Source organism: Emys orbicularis, chromosome 3, assembly GCF_028017835.1.
Source record: "Emys orbicularis isolate rEmyOrb1 chromosome 3, rEmyOrb1.hap1, whole genome shotgun sequence".
Classification (NCBI taxonomy): Eukaryota; Metazoa; Chordata; order Testudines; family Emydidae; genus Emys; species Emys orbicularis.
Genome location: NC_088685.1, coordinates 67,984,937 through 68,009,752, shown reverse-complemented (window position 1 = coordinate 68,009,752; position 24,816 = coordinate 67,984,937). Strand labels below are relative to the sequence as shown.

At 39.8% G+C, this 24,816-nt stretch overlaps 1 protein-coding gene across 25 annotated transcripts in view; it reads left to right on the top strand.

The window, feature by feature from the left end:
• The window catches only part of SNAP91 (synaptosome associated protein 91), a 131,030-nt gene that overhangs the window by 83,669 nt on the left and 22,545 nt on the right, over nucleotides 1-24,816 (top strand). For 18 of the 25 annotated variants that reach the window (XM_065402039.1, XM_065402033.1, XM_065402032.1 and 15 more), the window contains 3 exons: nucleotides 8,087-8,101; nucleotides 8,253-8,423; nucleotides 24,389-24,496. The exons of 3 other annotated variants lie outside the window; for them this stretch is intronic. In XM_065402039.1, coding sequence (XP_065258111.1) covers nucleotides 8,087-8,101; nucleotides 8,253-8,423; nucleotides 24,389-24,496 — 294 coding nt within the window. The remainder of the gene's footprint in view (nucleotides 1-8,086; nucleotides 8,102-8,252; nucleotides 8,424-24,388; nucleotides 24,497-24,816) is intronic. 4 more of the 25 variants (XM_065402038.1, XM_065402024.1, XM_065402043.1 and 1 more) reach the window with 2 other exon arrangements.

Sequence of the window (24,816 nt, the reverse complement as noted above, 5' to 3'; positions counted from 1 at the left end):
CCAATGGGAGCTGCGGGAAGCGGCGCGGGCCACAGGGACATGCTGGCCACCGCTTTTTGCAGCTGCCATTGGCCGGGAACAGCAAACCGCGGCCACTGGGAGCTGCGGGGTGCAGTTCCTGCAGACGGTCAACGTAAACAAAATGTCTCGCAACCCGCCAGCAGATTACCCTGATGGGCCGCATGCCAAAGGTTGCAGACCCCTGTACTAAGGATTCAGTAGATTAAATTTTGCAGTTTCTTGGACTTCTGTGATGAGCGTTTACTTACATTCTTCTCCATTTCTAATTAACACAAACTTGAGAACAGACCACTCTTTTGAGCCTTTCCCTATTTGTTACTGAAATCTTACGCACTTTGGAAAATCCCACCCTAAATGACTTGTGATCCCAAGTTAGCCACCCAGGGTGTGTCTACACTGCAATTCGACACCCATGACTGGCCCATGCCAGCTGACTTGGGTTTGGGCTAAGGGACTATTGAATTGTAGTATAGACATTCAAACTCAGGCTGCAGCGCAGGCTCTGGGCCTTCCTACTTCAGAGTCCCAGAGCTTGGGCTGCAACCCAAGCCTGAGACCTGTAAGCCAGAGTCAGTTGGCATGGCCTAGCTGCGGGTAGCTAACTGCAGTGTAGACATACCCTCAGGTGCTTTTGGAAGTCCAACCCTTTAATTTCTGCATTGTCTAGGATTGTTAGACTTGCAAAGGGAATGATTGATTAAAAGAAGTGAGGCAGTGCTGCAAACTATGTCTACTGAAACAATATATAGTATGTGGGTATGATTCAGTCCTCTAGGAAGTGTCCCAAATGTTAACTGTTCAGTTGTGTTTCTTGATGCCATATTTTCCTTGGACATATAAAAATATTTGCAAGGAAAAATTATGGTCCCTACAACATCAGAATATCATGAAATGTTAAAGTAGATTAATTTTAAACTGTGACCTAATACTCACCTTTTGATAATTTCACAGCTTCATTCCTCTGTTCCACAAAAATATCTGTAACGGCAGTAAGTATAAAAAGCAGTAAAACATTATTTTTAAATCTTGCATTCTTAAATAGTTGCAGTGTTTTCTCTTTAATTGCTTTATAAAACAATAATTGAAACTCTTTTTTACAACGTTTTAGTACGCTACCATGCTAGAAAATTAGGAGGCTTCAGTACAATATAATCATCCATAAATTAGTGAGGTAACAAATTGGTTGTGTGTTAGTATAGACAAATGCAAAGTGTGAGTGTTTCAACCGCAGTATCTCAAGTCAAGCTTTGAAAGTTCAGCCAGGTATGCAGTGATATGTTTTTTAATATACCTCTTGCTACTCTTGTAAAATCCTTTATGGAAGGAAGTATGCCTCTTGTAATAGGAATTCTGCAGTAAATACTTTATTTCTACAGAGTATGCACTTTCTTTTTACAACAATGACTGATGTAAAGATTGGTTATATAATACAAAGGGACGATAACTTTGTTCGGGTCATGCTACATGTATTTATAGTGTTCCTCTACTCTAACTTTTCTTCAGGGAAGAATTTTTAATGACTGTACATATGTGTGCCATTAGCTTGTGCTCCGTATGCTTCAGACTAAAGCTGTGGGCAGACTAGTAAAGAGAGTTGATTTAAAACAAGAAATCCAAACCAATAGTGTCACAGCCAGTGGATTTTGCATCATCGTAAAGATGAGTTGGAACTACAGTCACTCATTTCTGTCGTCTTGAAGTTAAAGGTTTTTACTCCTTGCATCTCTGTAGCGAAAGGTTATAAGAGCTACTGTTTTTGTGAAGCTGTGAAATCTTTTATTTTGCAGTTCTACACTTTGATAGTCAATTGAGAACTATAAGTACCCAGTGGTATTGTGCTACAGTAGAGCTGCCTTGATGTGTAATAATCCTAGGGTGACCAGATAGCAAGGGTGAAAAATCAGGACAGGGGGTGGGGGGCAATTGGCACCTATATAAGACACAGCCCCAAATATCGGGACTGTCCCTATAAAATCAGGACATCTGGTCACCCTAAATAATCCAAAAGTCACTGGCAAATACCAGTTACATTAGTCAGTTATATTTTAAACTAAATTGAAACAGGAGGGGGAGTGCTTCCTGCACCAGCAAGAGGAGGAGGAGGTGTGGGAGAGTCTGCTCACCCAAGTTAGGAAGAAGACACAGAGCCTTTTTTTTTTAATCTGAAGGAGCTGTGCCCCCCCCCCCATTATTTTAACCCTTGACTTCAGTGAAGAAGACAACAGCAGCGATGAGTAGGGCCCTACCAAATTCACAGCCATGAAAAATGCGTCACAAACCATGAAATCTGGTCTCCCCCCATGAAATCTGGTAGTGTGTGCTTTTACCCTATAGTATACAGATTTCACAGGGGAGACCAGTGTTTCTCAATTTGGGATTCTTGACTCAAGTGAGTTGCAGCGGGGTCGCAAGGTTATTTTAGGGGGGGTCGCAGTATGGCCACCCTTACTTCTGCACAGCCTTCAGAGCTGGGTGGCCGGAGAGTGGTAGCTGTTGGTTGGGCGCCCAGCTCAGAAGGCAGCGTCCACCCTGCTAGCAGCAGTGCAGAAGTAAGGGTGGCAATACCATACCGTACCATCCTTATGTCTGCTTCTGCTGCTGGCAGTGGCTGTGCCTTCAGAGCTCGGCTCCGGCCCAGCAGCCTCCACTCTCCAGCTGCCTGGCTCTGATGGCAGCACCACCGCCAGCAGCAGCACAGAGGTGTAAGGGTAGTAGTATCGCAACACCCCCTCCCACCCCCCCCCCACCCCCGCTTACGATAATCTTGCAGACTCACAGCTCCTTTTTTGGTCAGGATCCCTACAATTACAACACCATGAAATTTCAGATTTAAATAGCTGAAATCATGACATTTATTATTTTTAAAATTCTATGACCGAGAAGTTCACCAAAATGGATCATGAATTTGGTAGGGCCAAATGAGGAGAGTCTGTTAAGACTGCAAGAAGTTCAGAGCCAGCCAAAACTTCTTGCAACTTTTAGTATTTGTTTCTATATCTATGAAATATTTTGTTAGTAAATCACAAATGTTACTTTATGAAATGACAAAGGAGGCATGCTCATTAAGGGCTCGGGGGTGGGGGGAGAGATACATATACTAAAAGGTGTGGCTGTAGCTGTGGACGCACATTTTTGCTATGTTAGAAGCTACAATGGTCTCAATTTTAGAGTGTTTTCCACAGATACTACACTTAGTTTCTATCTTGAGTGAAACAGAAGCTTTGGTACTTTAATTTCACAGTCTGTAGCTGTTAAAATGCCAATTTTTTGATGGAGATCACTGAATCACATAGCTGTTAGGGGGCTTATTCCTTCACCCTCTCACTTCCCTGGTCCTTCTCGCATGAACAGAAAGCAACAATACCTGAAGTCCAAAAGTGCAAACAATTCGATGTTTGTTGGGGTGAACTTCCAGCAAGCATGATTCCAGTTTCCTTCCTCAGTGTCCCCCTTCCCAGCTCTGACGCCACAGAGCTTTGCCTGTGTCCCTGTTCCCATTCCCCCCTTTAGCAATACATTATTCCAATTTCCCACCCCACTTCCTGATTGACTGCAGACTATATAGTAAAACTTGAGTTCTGCTTAGCTATACCTTAACCCAGGGGTCAGCAACCTTTCAGAAGTGGTGTGCCGAGTCTTCATTTATTCACTCTAATTTAAGGTTTTGTGTGCCAGTAATACATTCTGACTTTTTTAGAAGGTCTTTCTATAAGTCAATAATATATAACTAAACTATTGTATGTAAAGTAAATAAGGTTTTTAAAATGTTTAAGAAGGTTCATTTAAAATGAAATTAAAATGCAGAGCCAGGACCCGGGCGTGTGAGTGCCACTGAAAATCAGCTCGCGTGCCGCCTTTGGCTTGCGTGCCATAGGTTGCCTACCCCTGCCTTAACCAATCATTTTACTGAAATTTAACTAACCAATCCTAACATATTGTTACATGCTTATCTAACCAATTATATCCCACCACCTTAATTGGTTTACACCCAACAAAATTACACCCAACAGAAACAATCACAGAACCAGACAAAGACCATGCAAATAAACAATAGCAAAGTGGAAACTATAATGACAAAACAATACAGAAGTGCAAGGCCACCCGGGGGGGAGGGGGGGGGCGGGGCAAGTGGAGCAGTTTGCCCCAGGCCCCACAGGGGCCCCCACAGGAATATAGTATTGCAACTTTTTTTTTTATGGAAGGGGCCCCCAAAATTGCTTTGCCCCAGGCCCCCTGAATCCTCTGGGTGGCCCTGCAGAAGTGAGGATTTCACAACTACATCTATAAAGATATAAGGGTTTCCCAGCTGTGTCTATTGATAAGTGAGTTCTTACCAAACAGAAAACTATCAAACTAAATTTCCTTTTACATCTTCTAGGCTCTTCCCTTTATCTGGAGGTGATAGATCGGATCACCTTTTTAACAGCCCAAAACTGCCTTATTTCAGTGTGACTGGTGAGATTGTAACCATTCTCTTCCCAGTTTATGGCTGCCCCTACTGTTTAGTCAAAGGCCTTAGCCTAAGAACAAGGCCTTAGACTATCACAGTGAGATAAGGCCTATAAACAGGCAGACTGTGATTTTGATTCTTGTTTTATACCTCTATAACTAACTAAGTGATAAGAATACACCTAAATTCTTAAAGTATAGGCCTTTGCAGACAAGCCTGAATATCTATATCCTAACAATAGCCACCGCTGTTTTTAACAGATTTGTTGAGATGCTACAAGGATTGACGTTCGCTTCCTATTAGAAGGCTTATATAGATAAAGGTTCTTAGTCTCCTTTTCATGATCGTTCATCTTAATTGAATCTTCTAAATCAGACAGCAAGCACAGTTGTGGCAGGAACCATGAAAAACTTTAATCTGACTCTCTTTCAATGTGCTCCAAGTCTGACCACTCTAGAAGAGGATGGCAGTCTTCATATTAACTCAGTAGTAGGCTTTTCTAAAACAAATACCTCTCTTGCCTTTTGAAAATCTGGCAGTTGGAGACATAAAAACTAAAAAGGACTTCATGGGTCATTGCGTTCAGTTGCCTGCTATTGCAGACAACCATGTTGTATAATCCCATTCTTAAATTTATCAAGCACTTGCTGACTAATGATCTGAAGGTGAAAGTCTCTACATCCCATTATTGCATCCCTGAGCTATTCACTCCAGCTATCAGTTATCACATGTAGTATTTTTTTCTGAACACTTGGTAACAACTTGTTTTGCCCCCTCTTGCATGTTGTGCTTTCTAACCAACACTTTCCCCCATCTATGTAGGGAAATTGCAACACATCTTCTGAATAGAAATACAGGACTTTTTTTTTTTTTTCTTTTTTTTTCTTTTCCCCTGTAATACTATAGCCTTTTTGCTTCCAATATTTAACTCTTGGGTCACTACAGAAAATTGCTTATGTAGCCTCCATTAAGTTTAGGGTGCAAATTGCACAAATCACTAATAACAGGTTCTTTACTCAGGAAGCTATGCAAGAAATTTTTGTTGGGTTGACATTAGTAGAGTACACACGTGGAAATGTAAAGACTTTACTTAAAATGCAAATAAATCCAAGTATAAGGATAATTATACAAGAACACATACATATAACAAAACGCCCCCTGGATCGTACATACTTAGTCTTAGGCTGGTACAAGTTAAACCCCCCCCCACATTGACATATTTACAACCTTATGGAGACTGGTGACAGCGAAGATGGGCAAAAAATGTGGGTGGAGATCACCACAGGAGGGCTTGTTCATATTCGGGCTTCCACTATTCGGTCTTCTCTTGTGTCCCAATTAGGGATGGATTTGACAATCTTTTATATGCCTTTTTCTATTCCATCCACATGCATCCAGGACCATATCTGATAACATCCCAGCCCACTTATTCTGCTTATACCAGGCAATCAATTTCAGGGTTCTGGTAGTCCATATGTGGTATTCCGGTTCCCCATAATTACATTTCCAACGGTTAACCTCATTGATGTATTAACACAATCAGTTCATCTGTTATTGCAAAAAGCCCCTAGATGCTATTGTCCATTTGCAGTTTACCTATTCATTATAAGATGCATTGCTAAACTATCACAAGATACATATTGTTAACTTTTAGGCCACACTCTAAGCCCGTAATGTTTAGGACCTATAGCCAAACCTACTTTAGTTACATATATTTTGGTGGTTCTACTTGCTGTTACAGCTTCAGTAACTTACTTTATTTTACCCAAAACCAGAGACCCTCCAAGATCAGGTCACTGGTTAATAGTAACCTAAAAATCATGTCTGGTTTTGAGGCTTATCTGGTTATGCATCTTAACAGGACATACTTTGCCAAAGTACTTACGCCTCTGGGAGACTTTGCTTCCTTTCTAATGCAGCTGGATTTTTTTCTAATGCAAAACTCTTCAAATACGATACAGTGAACGCCAAACCACTTGTACTGTGTATTAATCACAATTGTGAACTTTCTTATGGAAGGTGTAAGACTACAAAAATCATATAGGATGCATGAGTGGTATCCTGAAGCAATTGATATAGAATGTTTTTGAATTATCTAATTTTGTCACTGTAATTCTGCTCTAGTTTGTGCATAGGTGCTGGAAGTAGGGGTGCTTGAGGTGCTTCCGCACCCCCTGACTTGAACTGGTTTCCATCATACACAGGGTTTACAGTTTGGTTCAATGACTCTCAGCATCCCCACTATACAAATTGTTCTAGCACCTCTGAATGTGTGCCTTTTTGTATAAATTTGGGATGAAGCATGGATATAAAAATACTTCTCATTTTGCTTCCGCATTTTGTACATTGTTATATTGCTACAATGTTTACTCTGATGTAAAATTTAGAATTTGAGCATAATCATTTAATCCTGGTAGGAAAAGACCATTTGATATTCAGTTAGATTTCCACAGAGAAGTTCAATTTCCAGCCAAAACTGACATTTTGAAATGACAAAATAAAAAGTTATATTTAAAGACTCCAATTGTCTGTTGGTAGTTTGCTCCATCATTTTCCGTCTTGCAGTATGGAGTTTTTTTAAATGACTCATTTTGGATGACTAACTTCCTTTAACATGAACTCTAGTCTTGAATCCAAACATTGTTAACCAGCCAATCCAATGTCTTTTTTGTGTGTGGATGTACATTATATTTCTGGATGAGGGACCAATTTGAATCAGTCTCATAGATCATATGTCATAGCAGGCTTTGAGGAAAGGGGCAGATTATAATTGAGTGTTTTGTGTGCCAGTGTTTAGAACTATATTAGTCAAATAGTCCTTAACTCTTAAATTGAGGTTTCATTTTAGTAGGCTATCAGTAGTTGTTATGCAAATCTAAGCAGGGGGAGAATAGTTATTCATAGGTAAGGTATCACTGACAAACCTTAGAGTGGCCCATTATCCTGGATAATTCCATTAACATATTTAGCTGTAAATGTACGGGTTAAAGGCAAGCACTTCAGCGCTTCCGTTGCAAAAATAATCTCTTAAATACAGTAGTCTTGAGATCAAGGACACCAATATGGGAAATAGGGAGACTGGTATAATCTGTGGCAACAAAATACTTATGAAAGTGTTTTCTTGTTCAGCTCTTTCAATGCCAGTATAGTCCCAGATTTTTACTAACTGATGTGACTCAAATTACTTTTCTTACGTAGAAAGAAAACATTTCAGTTAGCTAAAACAAAAAACTATTAATCAGCAGTCCATTCAGACTCACTGTTGGTAGTGTATTTAATAGAAACTATGTAATGAATGAATTTGACAAGTGAATCAAAATTCCGTGCATCAATGGGTAAATAATTGAATAAAGCTATTAAAGAAATTGATTCAGTTTCATGTCAGGCTATTCACTTAAGTCTCTACTTTGACCTTTCAAAGTTCCTAAAACTAGACTGTCCTATATAAGCTCAATTCAAGTTATCTGTGGCATGTCTGGGTAGACTGGCATACTAGTGATTGAATTGTTCAGAAATTGTTTATCACATGTGTGGCTAATGTACATGTTCACTCTGGCAGTTTTGTTAACTCTCCGATTTCTTTATATTGCTATCATGTAATGGACAATGTTACAGACCTCTTGGGAGAGGGTGAGTAACACTTATTTTCTAAGCTTCTTTTAATAGAGAATTGTTAATATAATTTTAACAGCTGTCTTTGCTTCTTGGAGTCTAGTGGTTTTTTTCCCCCCTCTCTTCCGCTTACTCTTTCCATTTGGTCTTCGTATATGGTTGCATATAGACAATCTGGCAGCGCTTTCCAGTGTTACTTCTGAGCCACAGATTTCAGATCCATTTGCTCCAGAGCCTAGCCCAACTACTGCTGCAACTACTGAAATTGCAACTGCTTCAGCGTCTGCTACAACTACAACAACCATTACCGCTGTCACTGCTGAAGTGGATCTCTTTGGAGGTTAGTTTCGTTACTGTAATGCTGCAATTTATACAGGAAGAATAAGCCATCTTGAAATCAACTTTCATAGTCTAACTAAAAACTTGATCTTGTGGTGTCTGGAAGCCCAAATTATTCAAGTAATTAGATATATTTGAATGGAATTTACAGATTAACCAAAGTTTTCTGGGTTGGTTTTTTGTCATTGTACATTCTGAAATGTGTGCAGGGTTTCCCTTTTGCATATCCCCTGTGGAGGGGGAACATAAAACTGGATACATTTTCAACTGGCTAAACTCTGGGTTCTAAGCTTAACTCTTAAGTAGCCAAATATAGAACTAACAATTAACGTTAAAAATTAAATATTGGAAGGATTACTTTAAAAAACTCAGCCGCAGATCTGCATTCTTATACTGTGAGCAAACCTAAGACCTTTTCATTGAAATGTATAGGCTCATGTCCCTAAAATTACCAGTGCTCTACAGCTGTTTGTCATTGTACTTAATTGGCACACTCAGAGACCGACGTTGTGCTATTCTTTGACCTTTTCTTTAAATTCTAGTAATTTAGTCCTCTTAAGTTTTCTTGTATTTCAAAAGGTTTTGTTGAAGTTTTTCGTTGAAAGTAAACCCTAAAAAGTGTTTTGAAAACAAAATTGTCATGGACTGGCATAATTGGTGCCTTTTCCTCATTTTTGAATTGCTGCGTAGCTGAGCCAAAAGGGGAATCCTACCCAAAGAGATTGAAATGGCAAATTAAATATCTACTGCTAGACCTTCAGGTAAAACTGGGCCCTTTCTCTGCCTTTTGCTGGGCCAAGGGAAGAGTGAGAATATCTCTGTAGCCTGATGGCTAGTGCACTCACTTAGGCTGTGGGAGACCCAATTTCAAGTCCCTGCTCCAATTATATACAGTGGAACAGCCTCAAAAGGAGAGATTAGGAGACCCAGCTCAGAATATTTATATTATATACAGGCCACTGGCTAGGGCATTCCCCTGCAATTGGGAGACCAGAGTCCAAATCCCTTCTCTCCATCTGATGTGGAGGGAGGAATTGAACCCAGATCTCCCACATCCCAGGTAAGTGCTGTAACCAGTGAGATAAAATCTATAAGAGTAGCACCACCACATCCACCCATTTTGTGAATCTAGTCGTCCTAGTCTTTGCTCTTGTCAAAATGGCTGAAATTGAACCAATTTGTTGAGTTAGTTTAAAATGTATCAGTTTTGGTTTGGTGAAAACTATTTTTGGCAAATGTGATGTGAATTGGCAAATAGTTTTGGCCAACCCAAAACTGCATTTTTCAGTGAATAAACTATTTGCCAAAAATTCACCCAGCTCTGGCTTCCGCCTCTATGTGCTTGTTGGTTTGTGTTCTTTGATATCCCTTCTACAGAATCTAATCACCTTTTCTTTATAAATTCTAAAGAAAGGTCCTATGAAATCCATGCCCCAAGGAAATGAATTGTGTTATTGAGGAATGTTTGGTTTTGCATTAGAACTTTCTGGTAATGTGTCCATCTGTGCCCTTGAAGCTTTCTTGGTTGACTAAAGCTATCAATAGTCATGTCTCCTTTGGTAAGCGATGATGATGGTGATTTTTAAGGGCTTAGGTGGGGTTCTGATCATAATCTGATCTTTTCCAATTTCTTTCTGGTTTGTCTTCTCCTCATCACAAGCTTCCCACCCGCCTCAGATTCTCAAGCACACAAACATGTCCTGGAGTCATGTTTTGCTACCAAAATGTTTCATTTCAAACTTCCAACTCCAGCTAAAACTGTGTACTTTGCCATATGGTATTTTGCATGCTGGACTCTGTATCTTCTCTTCTGACTCCTATACCAGTAAAACTCAAAGGATTGGGGATTTTCTTACTACAGCTTTTCCAGATTACGCAGGATCCCCACATGTGCTTAAAACTATTTTATCCTTTTTTGAACAGCAAAGGTAAAAAGATTACATTTCTTGAACAGAATTTTTACCCAATACATCTTTCCTATGATTTAAAATCACAGAAGCCCTGGAAGTTCCCAAATCTCTTCTGTACAACCCATTAAATAGGGATTCTTGTTCAGGTGAGCACATGTAAAATGGAATGAGCCTTCATCAGACTGCCTGATAAACAGACTTGTTATCTACAGCTACCATTTTAACTGCACAAAAATATGCAATCCATAAGCAGTCAAGCCATTTCTCTATACTTCAGACTTCACCAGTAGCTCGCTGGAATTGCTGAAGTGCTACTCAGCCCCTAATGAGAAGAAGCTGAGTATTCTATACTAAGGGAGGATGAACATTCATGAAGTACTTTTTCCTCTTATAATGGGTTACTTTCTGAAGTGCTCATGGTTACTATATGTGGCAGAGAAATCTAGGACTAAATTACCTGCCTCAACCTTATGACTCAAGGGGTCCCACTGTAATTTCCAGGAGTCTGAAGGCTACTCCTCATTGAACACAGTTTATACAAATGTGTATAAATTATGTATAGCACAGTAAACATACATATTGCTTTAAATATTTTAAAATATATGAATGAGAAATTGAAATGTGAGCTCTAAGATAGTAAAATTATAAATGTACAACTGCATATACTGCAGAAGAATAGTTAAATGTTTTACCTATAACATTTTCTTATAATAAATGTATTCCTTCAGCAAGGAAGCTGCAAATGTGACTTTCTTTATAGTTCCACAACTAAATGCAATTTATCAGCTTCATCTGTGCCCTGCAGTTAAAAGATGATGATGGCTGGGGACTACCTTTTTGTCTCCATAGGCCATGTTTATAACCTGTGTCAGGGAGTCTGTTAAAATGTCTAGCATGCTTTTGGGTGTTATAAAAATAATTAGCATCCTAAACTATATAGTAGAGCATGTCAAGAAACCTTTCTTTTATCACTTCAATGATATTTGGGTCTCAAGCATTTTGAGAGAGAGGTTATATCTGAGATTATCTGTAACCATCCATAGCTACTTTCCATGGGTGAACAAGTAAAGGTTCTAGACCTCTGTTACCTGGATCTTGTCATTTGAAGAGAATATTATGAAGAAAAAATTGATAATTTTAAATAGCAATCTGCTCAGATCCTAAGTGAATAGCAATTTTTTTCTTCAGAAAGAAGTGGTTTAAGATATTTTTTGCCACTTCTTTCTGGAAAAAAAAATCACAAATCTTAAACCATTTCTCTCATAAGAACATAAGAATGGCCATACTGGGTCAGACCAAAGATCCATCCAGCCCAGCATCCTGTCTGCCGACAGTGGCCAATGCCAGGTGCCCCAGAGGGAGTGAACCTAACAGGCAATGATCAAGTGATCTCTCTCCTGCCATCCATTTCCACCCTCTGACAAACCGAGGCTAGGGACACCATTCCTTACCCATCCTGGCTAATAGCCAATAATGGACTTAACCTCCATGAATTTATCTAGTTCTCTTTTAAACCCTGTTATAGTCCTAGCCTTCACAACCGCCTCAGGCAAGGAGTTCGACAAGTTGACTGTGCGCTGTGTGAAGAAGAACTTCCTTTTATTTGTTTTAAACCTGCTGCCCATTAATTTCATTTGGTGGCCCCAGTTCTTATATTATGGGAACAAGTAAATAACTTTTCCTTATTCACTTTCTCCACACCACTCATGATTTTATATACCTCTATCATATCCCCCCTTAGTCTCCTCTTTTCCAAGTTGAAAAGTCCTAGCCTCTTTAATCTGTCCTCATATGGGACCTGTTCCAAACCCCTAATCATTTTAGTTGCCCTTCTCTGAACCTTTTCTAATGCCAGTATATCTTTTTTTTTTTTTTTGAGATGAGGAGACCACATCTGTATGCAGTATTCAAGATGTGGGCGTACCATGGATTTATATAAGGGCAATAAGATATTCCACGTCTTATTCTCTATCGCTTTTTTGACTGCCATTGCACACTGCGTGTACGTCTCAGAGAACTATCCACGATGACTCCGAGGTCTCTTTCCTGATTAGTTGTAGCTAAATTAGAGCCCATCATATTGTATGTATTTTTTCCAATGTGCATTACTTTACATTTATCCACATTAAATTTCATTTGCCATTTTGTTGCCCAATCACTTAGTTTTGTGAGATCTTTTGGAAGTTCTTCACAGTCTGCTTTGGTCTTAACTATCTTGAGCAGTTTAGTATCGTCTGCAAGCTTTACCACTTCACTGTTTACCCCTTTCTCCAGATCATTTATGAATAAGTTGAATAGGATTGGTCCTAGGACAGGTCCTAGGACTGACCCTTGGGGAACACCACTAGTTACCCCTCTCCATTCTGAAAATTTACCATTTATTCCTACCCTTTGTTCCCGGTCTTTTAACCAGTTCTCAGTCCATGAAAGGATCTTCCCTCTCATCCCATGACAACTTAATTTACGTAAGAGCCTTCGGTGAGGGACCTTGTCAAAGGCTTTCTGGAAACCTAAGTACACTATGTCCACTGGATCCCCCTTGTCCACATGTTTGTTTGACCCCTTCAAAGAACTCTAATCGATTAGTAAGACATGATTTCCCTTTACAGAAACCACGTTGACTTTTGCCCAACAATTTATGTTCTGTGTGTCTGATAATTTTATTCTTTACTATTGTCTCAGCTAATTTTACCGGTACTGATGTTAGACATACTGGTCTATAATTGCCGGAATCCCCTCTAGAGCCCTTTTTAAATATTGGCGTTACATTAGCTATCTTCCAGTCATTGGGTACAAAAGCTGATTTAAAGGACAGGTTACAAACCATAGTTAATAGTTCTGCCATTTCACATTTGAGTTCTTTCAGAATTCTTGGGTGAATGCCATCTGGTCCCGGTGACTTGTTACTGTTAAGTTTATCAATTAATTCCAAAACCTCCTCTAATGACACTTCAATCTGTGACAATTCCTCAGATTTGTCACCTACAAAGGACGACTCAGGTTTGGGAATCTCCTGAACATCCTCAGCCATGAAGACTGAAGCAAAGAATTCATTTAGTTTCTCTGCAATGACTTTATGGTCTTTAAGTGCTCCTTTTGTATCTTGATCGTCCAGGGGCCCCACTGGTTGTTCAAGTACATCAGAAGCAGGAAGCCTGCTAAATACTTTATTACCTTTTGAGTTTTTGGCTAGCTGTTCTTCAAACTCCTTTTTGCCTTTTCTTATTACATTTTTACACGTTATTTGGCAGTGTTTAAGCTCCTTTCTATTTACCTCACTAGGATTTGACTTCCACGTTTTAAAGGAAGTCTTTTTATCTCTCACTGCTTCTTTTACATGGTTGTTAAGCCATGGTGGCTTTTTAGTTCTTTTACTGTGTTTTTTAATTTGGGGTATACATTTAAGTTGGGCCTCTATTATGGTGTCTTTGAAAAGTGTCCATGCAGCTTGCAGGGATTTCACTCTAGTCACTGTACCTTTTTAATTTCTGTTTATCTTTCCTCCTCATTTTTGCATAGTTTCCCTTTCTGAAATTAAATGCCACAGTGTTGGGGTGTTCTTCCCACCACAGGAATGTTAAATGTTGTTATATTATGGTCACTATTTCCAAGCGATCCTGTTAGTTAGTTCTTGGATCAGATCCTGCGCTCCACTCGGGACTAAATTCAGAATTGCTTCTCCCCTTCTGGGTTCCTATACCAGCTGCTCTAAGAAGCAGTATCGAGAAATTTTGTCTCTGCATTTTGTCCTGAGGTGACATGTACCCAGTCAATATGGGTATAATTGAAATCCACCACTATTATTGAGTTCTTCATTTTGATAGCCTCTCTAATCTCCTTTAGCATTTCATAGTCACTATCACTGTCCTGGTGGTCGATAATAGATCCCTACTATTATAGTCTTATTAGAGCATGGAATTTCTATCCATAGAGATTCTATGGAACATGTGGATTCATTTAAGATTTTTACTTCATTTGAGTCTACATTTTCTTTCACACCCCCACCCCCCGCATGACCTGTTATAGACTCATAGACTTTAAGGTCAGAAGGGACCATTATGATCTTCTAGTCTGACCTCCTGCACAATGCAGGCCACAGAATCTCACCCACTCACTCTGTAACAAACCCCTGACCTATGTCTGAGCTATTGAAGTCCTCAACTTGTGGTTTAAAGACTTCAAGGTGCAGAGAATCCTCCAGCAAGTGACCTGTGCCCCACGCTGCAGAGGAAGGCGAAAAAACCCCAGGGCCTCTGCCAATCTGCCCTGGAGGAAAATTCCTTCCCAATCCCAAATATGGCGATCAGCTAAACCCTGAGCATGTGAGCAAGACTCACCAGCCAGCACCCAGGAAAGAATTCTCTGTAGTAACTCAGATCCCACCCTATCTAGTGTCCCATCACAGGCCATTGGGCATATTTACTGCTAATAGTCAAAGATAGCTTAATTTTGGCAATTAATTGATCATACTATCCCCTCCATAAATTTATCAAGCTTAGTCTTGAAGCCAGATATGTCTTTTGCCTCCACTGCTCCCTTTGGAAGGCTATTCCAGAACTTCACTCCTCTGATGGTTAGAAACCTTCGTCTAATTTCAAATCTAAACTTCTTGATGGCCAGTTTATATCCATTTGTTCTTGTGTCCACATTGGTACTGAGCTTAAATAATTCCTCTCCCTCCCTGGTATTTATCCCTCTGATATATTTATAGAGAGCAATCATATCTCCCATCAGCCTTCATTTGGTTAGGTCAAACAAGCCAAGCTCCTTGAGTCTCCTTTCATAAGACAGGTTTTCCATTCCTTGGATCATCCTAGGAGCCCTTCTCTGTACCTGTTACAGTTTGAATTCATCCTTCTTAAACATGGGAGACCAGAACTGCACACAATATTCCAGATGTCGTCTCACCAGTGCCTTGTATAACGGTACTAACGCCTCCTTGTCTCTACTGGAAATACCTTGCCTGATGCATCCCAAGACCTCATTAGCTTTTTTCACAACCATATCACATTGGTGGCTCATAGTCCTCTTGTGATCAACCAATACTCCAAGGACCTCCTCCTCCTCTGTTACTTCCAAGTGATGCGTCCCCAGTTTATAACAAAAATTCTTGTTATTAATCCCTAAATGCATGACCTTGCACTTTTCACTATTAAATTTCATCCTATTACTATTACTCCAGTTTACAAGGTCATCCAGATCTTCCTGTAGGATATCCCGGTCCCTCTCTGTATTGGCAATACCTCCCAGCTTTGTCATCCACAAACTTTATTGGCACATTCCCACTTTTTGAGCCAAGGTCAGTAATAAAAAGATTGGTCCCAAAACCGATCCCTGAGGAACTCCACTAGTAACCTCCTTCCAGCCTGACAGTTCACCTTTCAGTATGACCCGTTGTAGTCACCCCTTTAACCAGTTCCTTATCCACCTTTCAATTTTCATATTGATCCCCATCTTTTCCAATTTAGCTAATAATTCCTCATGTGGAACCGTATCAAATGCCTTACTGAAATCGAGGTAAATTTAGATCCACTGCGTTTCCTTTGTCTAAAAAATCTGTTTCCTTCTCAAAGGAGGTCAGGTTGGTTTGGCACGATCTACCTTTTGTAAAACCATGTTGTATTTTGCCCCAGTTACCATTGACCTCAATGTCCTTAACTACTTCGTTTTTTCCAAGACCTTGCATACTACAGATGTCAAACTAATAGGCCTGTAGTTACCCGGATCACTTTTTTTCCCCCTTTCTTAAAAATAGGAACTATGTTAACAATTCTCCAGTCATACGGTACAACCCCTGAGTTTACAGATAAATTAAAAATTCTTGCTAATGGGCTTGCAATTTCATGTCAGTTCCTTTAATATTCTTGGATGAAGATTATCTGGGTTCCCCGATTTTTAGTTCTGTCCTTCCAATATATTTTGTACCCTGGAATGATTGTGTCCCATTGATTGTCCTCACTCCACCAGGTTTCTGTGATGCCAATTATATCAATATCCTCCTTTAACACGAGGCACTCTAGTTCACCCATCTTATTATTATTTAGACTTCTGGCATTTGTGTACAAGCACTTTAAAAACTTGTCACTGTTTTTATTTGTCTGCCTTTTTCTGATGTCAGATTCTTTTTTATGTGAATGTTTCTCGTCTGATCTGGCCCATACTTTATCCTCTTCCATCCTCTGCTCCTGACTGAAACCTAGAGAATCTCTATCATTAGACTCTCCTCTAAGAGAAGTCTCTGTCCGATCCACGTGCTCCTCTGCAGCAATCGGCTTTCCCCCATCTCTTCGTTTAAAAAGTGCTCTGCAACCTTTTTAATGTTAAGTGCCAGCAGTCTGGATCCACTTTGGTTTAGGTGGAGCCCATCCTTCCTGTATATGCTCCCCCTATCCCAAAAGTTTCCCCAGTTCCTAATACATCTAAATCCCCCCTCTCTACACCATCGTCTCATCCACGTATTGAGACTCTGAAGCTCTCCCTGCCTACCTGGCCCTGCGCGTGGAACTGGGAGCATTTCTGAGAATGCCACCATAGAGGTCCTGGATTTCAGTCTTTCCTAGCAGCCCAAATTTGGCCTCCAGGATGTCTCTCCTACCCTTCCCTATGTCATTGGTACCTATATGTACCACGACTACCGGCTCCTCCCTAGCACTACACATAAGTCTATCTAGATGCCTCCAGAGATCCGCAACCTTCGCACCGGGCAGGCAAGTCACCATACGGTTCTCCCGGTCATCACAAACCCAGCTATCTATGTTTCTAATGATTGAATCTCCCATTACAAACACCTGCCTTTTCTAATGACCAGAGTTCCTTCCCCGGAGAGGTAACCTCAGTGCGAGAGGGTACCCCAATATCATCTGGAAGGAGGGTCCCAACTATGGGAAGGTTTCCCTCTGCTCCCGTTGACTGCCCTCCTTCCCTGAGCCTTTCATCCTCCTTAATAGCACAGGGGCTGTCAGACCGGAGGTGGGACAATTCCTCAGTGTCCCAGAAAGCCTCATCAGCATACCTCTCTGCCTCCCTTAGCTCCTCCAGTTCCGCCACCCTGGCCTCCAAAGCCCGTACGTGGTCTATGAAGGCCAGGAGCTCCTTGCACCGAATGCACACATACGCCACTCGCCAACAGGGCAGATAATTATACATGCTACACTAAGTGCAATAAACAGGATAGCCCTCACTCTGCTGCTGGGCTTCTGCCTGCATTTAGTCCTACAGCTACCTAGGTTAATGATAGGGTTTTTGTTTAAATCAAGAAGTTTTGATTAGTTTAGTTTAAAGGTTTTATAGAATGGTAAGTGTACCTTGCCCCCTTCCCACTCCCCTTCCAAATTCCCTCTCGAAACTCCCTGTTAGCAGCCCCTGTTTACAAAAGCTCTTAAGCATATCTAACTCACACCTTTCCTCTAGTCTTTTTTGATTCTGAGAGTTTTGAATTTTCATGGAAAAGGTATCCTTCATGAGTCACTGAATTGACACAAGTCTGCTATATTCTAAGCATCCATAGATCAGATGCCATATAGGCAGCAGCATTGCAGATTTCATTACACCTGCCTACTAATGTGCTTTGACCTGATGTACCATTAGACATAGGGATGAAAGGATAGTTTAGTCCAGCGGTTCTCAAACTGTGGGTCAGGATCCCAGAGTGGGTCGCAAAGCCATTTTAATGGGGTTGCCAGGGCTGGCTTAGTCTTGCCGGGGCCCGGAGCCGGAGCCAAAGCCCAAGCCTGAGGGCTTCAGCCCTGGGCGGTGGGGCTAAGGTTATAGTCCCCCTGCCTGGGGCTGAAGCCCTTGGGCTTCAGCTTTGGTCCCCTAGTCTGGAGCAGTGGGGCTTTGGCTTTGTGTTTTCTCTCCCTCCCTCCTTCCCCCCCGGGTGGTGGAGCTTGGATGGGCTCAGGCTTCAGTCCCCACTTCTGGGGTTCTGTAGAAATTTTTGTTGTCACAAGGGGGTTGCAGTGCAATGAAGTTTGAGAATCCCTGGTTTAGTCTCCTCCAGGATCTATTGGTCTTTGCCTTTCTCTTGAAGCTGCCCACAAGAAACATAAGTTTAAATGACTCTTGTATAGTAAAGATGTATCTGCTAAGCACCAGACTCAGATTAAAACCTTCTGCGAAAGGCACCAAATGACTATTAGTTAGTAACTTTTGATTACTACTGATCTGGGTCAAACACAGCCCGGTGATCTATAGCTGAAATCTCAGTTTTCCCTCACCAATCCCTTAGGCCAACACTTCCAGCTCTTATTTTCTTCTGTCCTTCTATTTTTTTTGTCCCCTTTGTGTTCACTTAACATTAGCAGATTTTAGATCTTTTAAATTCTTCAGGGCAGGGGTGATCATTAATGTGTTTTGAATGGTGCTGACTACATTGATGCTTATCTTGTTAAGAACTTATTTGTTGACCTGTATGCTGGAGAGTGAAGATGTTAAAGTTAACTTCTCAAAGTTCACCAGTTCTTAGCTATTCTCTCTGGTGATGGATGTGTGATGGGGAAGAAGCCAGAGGAATAGTCTAGAGCAGAAATAAAGACACTAAAGAAAAAAGGACTGGGAAGGCAGAAAGAAGAAAGGGGTGGATGCAGTGGCAGAGGCTTTGTTGCTTGAGCATAGGAGGAAAACACAAAGGGGAGTTTATACAAGAATTAATGTTTTACTAATACCCCTTTTTAAAAAAAAAAAAACAAGAAAAGTGTATTCAATTTACTAGTCTAGAGATCAGGAGTTTAGCTTTATGGGTACTGATAAACTTGCACTGAAGAGATTCAAACTATACTTAGGCTCCACTTGAATTGCTACCCGATCAGTTTATTATTCAGAAAAACAAAGTGGTTCTCCATTGTGTTTATCTAAGGTCAGGATTAATCAATGTATTTTTGTCTATTGCCTTGTTCTAAAAGGAAGCTAGGCTTCTGGATTCAATTAGATACCAGAATAACTTGTTTGGGAGGTAGCTTATTAACTAGGCTAAATGTTAACAATTTCTTACCTTGTTTTCCAGAGAACCTAGCATCTATACTTTGAGTAATAGCTGTCCAAATGGATTGTAATAGAATGCATCAAATTTGTTAATAAAACTGGTGGGGAAACTAAGTGTGGAGGAAAAGGAAAGATCTTGGAATATATTGCATATCTCTGTATTTTGTTGGAATCTTATGTTCACTTGAATTAGTTTCCTCCAAAATATAATGGCTGACGGGCTGGTAAAGGGACAAGAAACTTGAAGCAAAGTTGCTTCACTAAGGCTATTGCTTTTAAAAATGCATGAGTAACTGGTTGTGTTTGGTTTTTTAACTGAGGGATGAAAATTACATGACTTTCCCCATTCTCTAATATAACAGAAAAGAAACTTACCAAGAATCTTCTGAGATAATATTGTTGAATATCCTTCTTACAGACTGTTCCAATTCACTTGTCAACAGTTTGTATCAAACTAATGCTGATTTAAATGTTCTTCACTAGCTGTAGCTCTGATAATGCTTTAATGAACATTTCTTGGGTTTATGAGCTACTGATGATGCTTATTTTAATATTTCTTAGCGTTTTGATTTTTGGTGAGGTGGCATAGTGATCTATGCTGAGAGATTACATGAAGAAAGCAGAGTTACTGGCATTTAAAAGTAGTTTTATCTGCAGATTCATTTTCTTATCTTCCACCCTTTCATCACTGACTTTCGTTTAGTAGAGTGGAGTTGTTTGACAGTGAGTTCATAAGAGAATTGTGCTTCAGTACTAGGGTTGCCAACTTTCTAATAGCAGAAATCCGAACATTCTTGTCCTGCCCCTGCCTCTGCCTCTGCCCCAAGGCCCCAACCCCTGCTCATTCCATCCCCCCCTTCCTCCATCGCTCACTCTTCCCCACCCCCTCACTCACTTTCACCAGGCTGAGGCAGGGGTTGGGGTACAGGAGGGGGTTTGGGGTGCTGGCTCTGGGAGAGAGTTTGGGTGCTGTGGGGATAAGGGGCAGGGGGTTGGGGTGTGGGGTCTGACCAGGCTATGCTTACCTTGGGCAGCTCCTGGAAGCAACGGGGATGTCCGGCTCCTAGGCTCAGGGTGGCCAGGTGGCTCCGCATGCAGGCACCATTGGTTCCCGGCCAATGGGAGCTGTGGAGTTGGTGCACGAGGCAGGGGCAGCGCGCAGAGATCCCCTGACCTCCCCTGTGCCTAGGAGTCGGACATGCTGGTTGCTTCCAGGAGCCACGCGGAGCCAGAGCAGGTAGGGAGCCTGCCTTAGCTCCGCTGCGCTGGCAACCGGACTTTTAGCAGCTATTAAAATCTCCTGGATTGCTTTCAACGGCCACCAGGAGATCAGTGCCGATTCCGGTAGACTCCTGGCCAATCCAGGAGGGTTGGCAACCCTCTCCAGCACGTCTCAGTGCATGTATGAAATATTTTGTCATTTATGGGCCCTATGGCCACATAACATGGCATGCACAGTCTGGAATTATGAATTTGTAGACAAAATATTTTTCAATGGTCTCTCGTTTCAGTGGTCTCTAAGTAAGGAAGCATAATTGTCTTCCTGCAGAACTCAAGAGAAGAAAGATGTGTTGTATTGAAAACAAAGAATTTTTCCTAAAGCAATATGCACATCTAACTTAAATATGTTTATGTAGATGTTAAAAGTATCTCAATAGTCACAAATTGTGTACTCTTAATTTAAGGGTTTCAAAAATGTATGTTTCATACAGATTTAGTGTTTTAAGTAATGCAGTTATTTTTCTCATTCCAGACCTAACCAGGGATCCATGTACCCATTTATTTTACCTTAGTCTATAGAACCAAAACTTTGATTTTTTTGATTATTTCTTTTAAAGTGGGAGTGTAAAAAAAAATTGAGTAGAAATATCATTAATCTTAAATTTTACATCATAAATTCAGAGAGAGCAGTATTGTGCCAGTACTATCGGATTAGAAGGAGAAAATAACTAGACTACTTTATGATCCAAGATGAATGAAATTTGAAAAGTACATACCATATGCAGTATAGTGAAAATTAAGCTAGGCTTGTGAATGTTTCCATTACAGTTAGAATTATATGTGCAGTACAGTTTTTTTTCATGACTTGACTTGACTTTACATGCTTTTCAAAGTTTGTAGCAAAACTTGTGCAGGTTTATTTTTGTTTTAAAATCTTATGCTGAAATACTTAAGGTAAATCATATATTATGGGGACTGCTGCTAAGGTAAGTTTATTTTAGTTTCACAAGCTTTTAAGGGCATCCTTTGTGGCTTATTCTGATCAACCAAAAACTTTCAGAAACTGTCAGGATTGTAGAGCCATTAGAATATTAGTTCACTATTGTAAGTTTTTGTATAGTAGATGGTCTGAGCACTTTAGAAAGTTATGAAAATCATAGTATAGCTAGCTAGAGTTCTGATTACAAGCTGAAAACCTATTGTAGGTCCCAGCTAAGTATGAAACCAGAACTGAAAACATTTATTTGCTATACTTCGAGCCTGCCACTCCCCTTTTATGAGTATTTTGGGGGGGGGGTCCCGGGGGAGGCGGGGGAAGTGTTAACCCTGCTGGAGTTCTTTAGCTGTTACATTTCAGAGATGGTGTTTTACATCTTAATATGAATAAGCTTTTATGCCCTTGCTTACATGGTCTCAGTGCATAACTCATTATTATTCCAAGTAATCCTGATGGGCTTTCTTGCAATCCCACAAGGGTTTTTTATTTTCTTAATGTAATACACTATATTATCAGAACAAAGTTATCTAAAACCAGTATTTACTGAAAGTATTCCACAGTATCAGTCTACTTTATATAGTACATTGGAAGTGTTTATCTCTCCAGGAGTAATACCAGAGATTGTATTCCAGATGAAACTCTCCACTGACTCAAAAGCTGGTGATGTAGGCAAAAAGTCACTCACATACAGACCTTCAAAAGCAATTATAGTTGGAAGTACCCAAATTCAAAAAACTTTTAGTCCAATTCTTTGTTAAACTGATCAGATTTCCCCATTCTTCTAAATCATGTGCCAGTGTGTAGTATTTCTGCAATAATGTAGAGAATTTTTGACTGATTATGTTTTACTGTTTCAACAACTGCCATTCAGTTTTGCCATTGTGAATTCTTGTAAATTAAATACATTTAAATTTCTAATGCAATAATGAGAAACTGCTTATTGGCAGGCTCTTTTTCCTGTTGCTCTTAGTTCTCGCTTTTTATTTGGTCCGATAGAATTAAAATATCAGCTTTCATCTAGTTTTGCTGAAGTTCAGATGCATGTCGTCTTGAGCTTTTTTTTTTTTTTTTTTTTTAAAGAGTAGTTGGCATAAAATTTGTTTTTAAAATGGGCATTTTCATGCAAATTGAAACTTGTTACAGCATGTAAAGCTTTCTCATGCTGGCTTGGCAATGCGGTTGCAGCATTCCTTTCTAACAGGAACTTTGCAGTTAACTATTTTTTCCTCATTCCTTTCTATCTCCTGAGCAACATTGGACATTTAGGACTTAGAAATGCTTTAGATAGCTGAATGTGTTGTGCACCACACTTTAGGACCTGATCATGCAAATGCTACTGTGCACTGATTGCTTATGTGGGTAGTCCCAATGAATTGTCGCTTTAGGACTACTCCATGATAGTAAACACTAGATGTGGTAGTAAGACTTAACATTATGTGCCTAACTTACCCAATTCAGGCCTAGTTGTATAATGCTGGGAATGTATTACTATAATGGTTTCAAAGCTTAAAATGCTATAATGTTAGCACTTGATTAAAAAAGCAAAAAACTATTGCTCAACTATCACCCGAATTTAATGTTTGGGTCAATTTTTAAATATTTAGTCTCAAGGGAACACTGACATAAAATTAGATGGTTTGTTGTCTTTTACTACACCGTATATTAAGATGAACTTTCTTACGCTGTCAAAAGCAAGATGAGCCAACTTATTATTATTATTATTATTATTATTATTATTATTATTATTATTTTTAGAGTTCTTGATTTTTTAGAAAGATGGTTAATTTGTCTGAAGGTCTGTGAAACCCTTTTATAGTGAATCCTCTCATGCAAATCCTCAAGACCTGCTAATGTTTTCTAACAAATTATTTTAGAGGGCCTTATTGATTTAATAAAGATTGACATGCAAAATTATAAGACTAATTTTAAAAGTTACATTATCAAATGGATACATGGATAAAGTCTGAATTTAGACTGCTGAGCTGCAATATATGGAGAAATAGATGGGTTATAGAAAAGTGCAAAGGAGTGTTTCCATATGGGGAGCCCAGTGAGTATCAATACTCATAGGAAAACACTACAGTTCCTGGGATGTTTTATAAGACTAGGCTACAAAAAAAAAAATTTCAACTGCTAAAGTTTTAGTGCAGCACCTTTCAGGAATTAGAAATATTTTAAACTATTACGGTTAATCACAAAGAATGATTGAATTTCCATTCACCGGTCTGTTTTTTTACAATACATAATTAAAATTCCACTTCTCAGGATATCCACATAACTGACCGGTATCTCACAAATGAGGTTTCGCTATAAATGGGATTCACAAATTCTAGTCAATAAAATGCTGCCAGTAGTGCAATAAGAGAACTGCAAATTCTAGTTCACAGCACAAGCTTTTAGCTCCTCAAAATATTCAGGAAACTAAAAGTTACATGCTAGATAAATTATTGTTCAGACATACACTGAGGTTATTTGACTGAACATGAATGTTTAATACCTTAATTGGCATCAGTTTACTGCCAAACTTTTTACATGCTTTAGTTAACTTCTCATGTTACATAAACATGCTGCTCAGAACCCTTATACAATAAGAATCCTGTTGCCTTTAACATGTTAATATGCCTCTTGCCTACCACCTCAAAGTATTAATGTGTAGTCTCATTTAAAATAAATACATTGAGTGGGGTTGGGGGGGGAGATTGAGAATTTATGATGCGTGCTTTATCTTGCATCAGTAAAAATACTAATAAAAATTCATGTTGTATAAGGGAATCTTCCTATGCAATTTAACTTGGTTCTTTTACTATATTTTTCTTCTCTTTATCCTTTTAATTTCTGTTTTAAAAAACTGCACTCAAGATGCCTTTGCAGCTTCTCCTGGAGAAGCCCCTGCGGCACCTGAAGGGGCAGCAGCACCAGCTACCCCAACCCCTGTAGCAGCAGCTCTTGATGCATGTTCAGGAAATGGTGGGTTTTATGTCATTAGTCTCTTGTGTGTGTTGTAGTATTAAACTACATGGCAGTGTGGTTTTTTTTCTGAAATTATCAGTCAATCTTTTTTTCCCCTCAGTACATAGTATTCATTGTAGTTGATCAAAAGCATAGAACTTTGAGACAGAAGAGCATTCTTCACATAACTGCATGTGTCTTCTGTCAAAGCCAGTATCCTTTCTCCGTACATTTATTCAGTAGCACTACTGAATAATTTTGACAATGCTGAGTGTTGTAAGCAGCAACAAGTTTAATATCCTGTTAATGTTTTGGAGCCTAACCTGTTTTCTTCCGTT